Source organism: Coenobita brevimanus, chromosome 31, assembly GCF_032717465.1.
Source record: "Coenobita brevimanus isolate Jiangsu-jjx chromosome 31, ASM3271746v2, whole genome shotgun sequence".
NCBI classification, from domain to species: Eukaryota; Metazoa; Arthropoda; class Malacostraca; order Decapoda; family Coenobitidae; genus Coenobita; species Coenobita brevimanus.
Genome location: NC_136984.1, coordinates 1130617 through 1135000, shown reverse-complemented (window position 1 = coordinate 1135000; position 4384 = coordinate 1130617). Strand labels below are relative to the sequence as shown.

The following is a 4384-nucleotide window of genomic DNA, read 5'->3' as shown; positions in this document are numbered from 1 at the left end:
GGAAGAGGAAAGAATGAAGGAAAGAAAGACAGAAGAGGGAGTGTAAAGTGACCCACAGGCAGAAGGAAGAGGAAAGAATGAAGGAAAGAAAGACAGAAGAGGGAGTGTAAAGTCACCCACAGGCAGAAGGAAGAGGAAAGAATGAAGGAAAGAAAGACAGAAGAGGATGGAAGGAAAGAAGGAGGGAGGAGAGGAAAGGGCAGACACACAAAGCAGCACTACATTGAGTTAGTGGATGGTGATCGCCCCCACCTACAAAACAATAATAATAATAATAATAATAATAATAATAATAATCCATCACTAACCTGTATCTCAGCCTCCGTTGGGTCAATAATAATGGCTCCTTCTCTGGTCAGGCAGCACGTCACCCCAGTGAATGTCGACTTCATCTGCACCCCAGAGTTGAGCAGCGCCATACACGTCGCATTTACACTCGTTGCCAGCGCCTGTACGATTATTATAGGTGGTTTGAGGGAGGGGAAGACTGAGGATGAGAAGGAGGAAAAGAGAGGTATATGTGAGAGGGGAGTGTAAATTGGGAGGATGGAGTGAGAGACTAACTAGAAGTGTGTATGTGAGTGAGGTGGAGTGGGGGAGAGGGAGAGGAGACTGAGGATGAGATGGAGAGATGGAGTAGAGAGGATGGAGTGAGAGACTAACTAGGAGAGTATATGTGGGTGAGGTGGAGTGGGAGACAGAGGGAGGGGGAGGCCAAGGATGAGATGGAGGGATGGAGTGGAGAGGTATATGAGAGAGGGGGGTGTGAGCTGGGAGCAGGGCAGTGAAATAGCAGGGGACAGGGCAACATGGAGGTGATTTGTTTGTGGCCACCCCTTACAGGATTAAGGTGTTTGGCAATAGATAGATAGACAGACAGATGTACAAAGATTATTTAAGGATGAAGGTAATGATGATGATGATGATGATGATAATGATGATTCATTCATTCATTGCCAGACGCCATGCATCCCAAACGGGGTGGCCAAGGGCTTAGAGTTAATTGTTTTACAGGGAGGGGCACTAATCCTCCACCAACCCCACTTGACACGTAGGGATGCCAACAGCATCTGGTGTTCCCAGGCGGTCACCCATCCAAGTACTAACCAGACCCAACGTTGCTTAACTTCGCTGATCGGACGGGAAGCGGTGTACTCAACGTGGCATGACCGTTGGCTGTAATGATGATGATGATGATAATGATAATGATAATAATAATAATAATAATAATAATAATAATAATTCTCACCAATCCATCCGACTGCATTTCCTGTATTGTAATGGTGATGCCGGTCCTTGGATAGAGATGACCCAACACGACCTGCTCCACTGTCCTCTTGATTACTGACTCCATCACTCGCTCCTTTACCACTGAAACATTATTAAGATCTCCCTAACACCTCTTCCTTAGTGATTTAGTCTTATTACACCTTACTATCCTCCTCAGTGCTTTACTACACTTTACTGTCTATCTCCCTAACACCTCTTCCTTAGTGATTTAGTCTTATTGCACCTTACTATCCTCCTCTGTGCCTTATTACACTTTACTATCTCCCTAACACCTCTTCCTTAGTGATTTATTCTTTTTACACCTTACTATCCTCCTCTGTGCCTTATTACACTTTACTGTCTATCTCCCTAACACCTCTTCCTTAGTGATTTAGTCTTATTGCACCTTACTATCCTCCTCAGTGCTTTACTACACTTTACTGTCTATCTCCCTAACACCACTTCCTTAGTGATTTATTTTAGTTATTACACCTTACTTACAGACAACCTAACCTAACCTAACCTAACATTATCAAGATAGGTCCCTAACACCTCTTCCTTAGTGATTTATTTAATACACCTTAATAACAGACAACCTAACCTAACATTATTAAGACAGGTCCCTAACATCTCTTCCTTAGTGATTTATTCTCCTTATTACACCTTACTATCTCCATGTTACATAAATCCTTCTAATATCATCATCACTCACTCCTTTACCACTGAAACATTATTAAGAGCTCCCTAACACCTCTTCCTTAGTGATTTATTCTCCTTACTGCACCTTACTAACAGACAACCTAACCTAACATTATTAAGACAGGTCCTTAACACCTCTTCCTTAGTGATTTATTCTCCTTATTGCACCTTACTAACAGACAACCTAACCTAACATTATTAAGACAGGTCCCTAACACCTCTTCCTTAGTGATTTATTCTCCTTATTGCACCTTACTAACAGACAACCTAACCTAACATTATTAAGACAGGTCCCTAACACCTCTTCCTTAGTGATTTATTCTCCTTATTGCACCTTACTAACAGACAACCTAACCTAACATTATTAAGACAGGTCCCTAACACCTCTTCCTTAGTGATTTATTCTCCTTATTGCACCTTACTAACAGACAACCTAACCTAACATTATTAAGACAGGTCCCTAACACCTCTTCCTTAGTGATTTATTCTCCTTATTGCACCTTACTAACAGACAACCTAACCTAACATTATTAAGACAGGTCCCTAACACCTCTTCCTTAGTGATTTATTCTCCTTATTGCACCTTACTAACAGACAACCTAACCTAACATTATTAAGACAGGTCCCTAACACCTCTTCCTTAGTGATTTATTCTCCTTATTGCACCTTACTAACAGACAACCTAACCTAACATTATTAAGACAGGTCCCTAACACCTCTTCCTTAGTGATTTATTCTCCTTATTGCACCTTACTAACAGACAACCTAACCTAACATTATTAAGACAGGTCCTTAACACCTCTTCCTTAGTGATTTATTCTCCTTATTGCACCTTACTAACAGACAACCTAACCTAACATTATTAAGACAGGTCCTTAACACCTCTTCCTTAGTGATTTATTCTCCTTATTGCACCTTACTAACAGACAACCTAACCTAACATTATTAAGACAGGTCCTTAACACCTCTTCCTTAGTGATTTATTCTCCTTATTGCACCTTACTAACAGACAGGTGTAGATAAAATAAATAAAGATAACCTTATTAAGACAGATCCTTAACACCTCTTCCTTGGTGATTTATTCTCCTTATTACACCTTGCTTCCAGACAGGTGCAGGCAAATTAATTAATTAATTTATATTTTCCTCTTCTTTAAAACAATGTAATCCAGACAGAGTTTAAGGAATTGAATCTGAATGTATTCAATATGGACGGTGGGTGTTAGCGCCGAAGTGGTGACATGTAGTGAGGTGTATGGCATGTAGGAGGACTACTGGGCCTTGATAGCATATTGTGAAGCCTACTGTATGCCCAGAGTCAGACACACACACACACGAAAGTAGAACACTGTGAGAGAGAGAGAGAGAGAGAGAGAGAGAAAGAGAGAGAGAGAGAGAGGGAGTAGCATCTTACTTGGCTGTCCAGTGCAAGGGTTGTAAACAACTTCGATATATGTTGTAAAATCATTTCGGTTGGATTTCTTCACATCACCAGGCCCATTTACCGATGCCAGAGCCACGGTTGACCCTGTAACCATGGAAACATATGTAGTACGTCCACAACAACGCCTGGTGCAGGGGAGAAGCAGGGGGAGACCAAGGATGAAATAATGGGATAGAGTGGAAAGTATGGAGAGTAAGTGACTGACTAAGAGAGTGTATGTGAGTGAAGTGGAGGGTGGGGGAGGGAGGGGGAGACCAAGGATGAGATGGAGGGATGGAATAAAGAGATATATAAAGGGGTTTATAAAGGGGTGGCCGTTTGTCTTTGAGTTAGTTTTTTTATGTCTATCTGTCTATAGCCAGACGCCATAATCGGGTAAGGGGTGGCCGTTTGTCTTTGAGTTAGTTGTTTTACGGGGAGGGGCACTAACCCTCCACCAACCCACTTGTTGACACGTAGGGAACACGTATGGGTTGGTTATATGGTTACCACCCAGCGTTGTAAATGGTTTCCTGGCTTACAGGAAACCATTAGGCTTGTCACTCAATGTAAAGCCACCTGTAAAGGAAAGAAAAGCAATAAGAAGTGACAGGAAAGATGGGAGAAATAGGAAGAGAGGAGGACAGACACAGAAAAAGAATGATAAAGGCTAAGGAAGAAGTAGGCAGCACTACATCAAGTGAGTGGATGATGGTGAGAAATAGGACGAGAGGAGGGCAGACACAGAGAAAGAATGATAAGGGTGAAGGAAGAAGTAGGCAGCACTACATCAAGTGAGTGGATGATGGTGAGAAATAGGACGAGAGGAGGGCAGACACAGAGAAAGAATGATAAGGGTGAAGGAAGAAGTAGGCAGCACTACATCAAGTGAGTGGATGATGGTCGCCATTGTAAAAAAAAACTCACCGATGGAATAAAGCGCCGATCCATCTGAACGTGACAGGAAATTGAGTTCACAGTGATGCACGGCCAT

The 4384-nt window shown here is 42.2% G+C and overlaps 1 protein-coding gene and 1 non-coding gene across 2 annotated transcripts in view; both read right to left on the bottom strand.

The window, feature by feature from the left end:
* Positions 1-4384, bottom strand: part of Rrp46 (exosome complex component Rrp46) — a 5943-nt gene extending 1559 nt beyond the window's left edge. The window contains exons 1-4 of the mRNA XM_080269003.1: positions 4318-4384; positions 3382-3495; positions 1250-1371; positions 309-449 (exon numbers count right to left, since the gene is read on the bottom strand). Of these exons, the coding sequence (XP_080125129.1) occupies positions 309-449; positions 1250-1371; positions 3382-3495; positions 4318-4384 (444 nt within the window). The remainder of the gene's footprint in view (positions 1-308; positions 450-1249; positions 1372-3381; positions 3496-4317) is intronic.
* On the bottom strand, positions 1059-1177 carry LOC145395557 (5S ribosomal RNA). The gene has a single exon (XR_013896633.1). It is a non-coding gene; the product is annotated as a 5S ribosomal RNA (ribosomal RNA).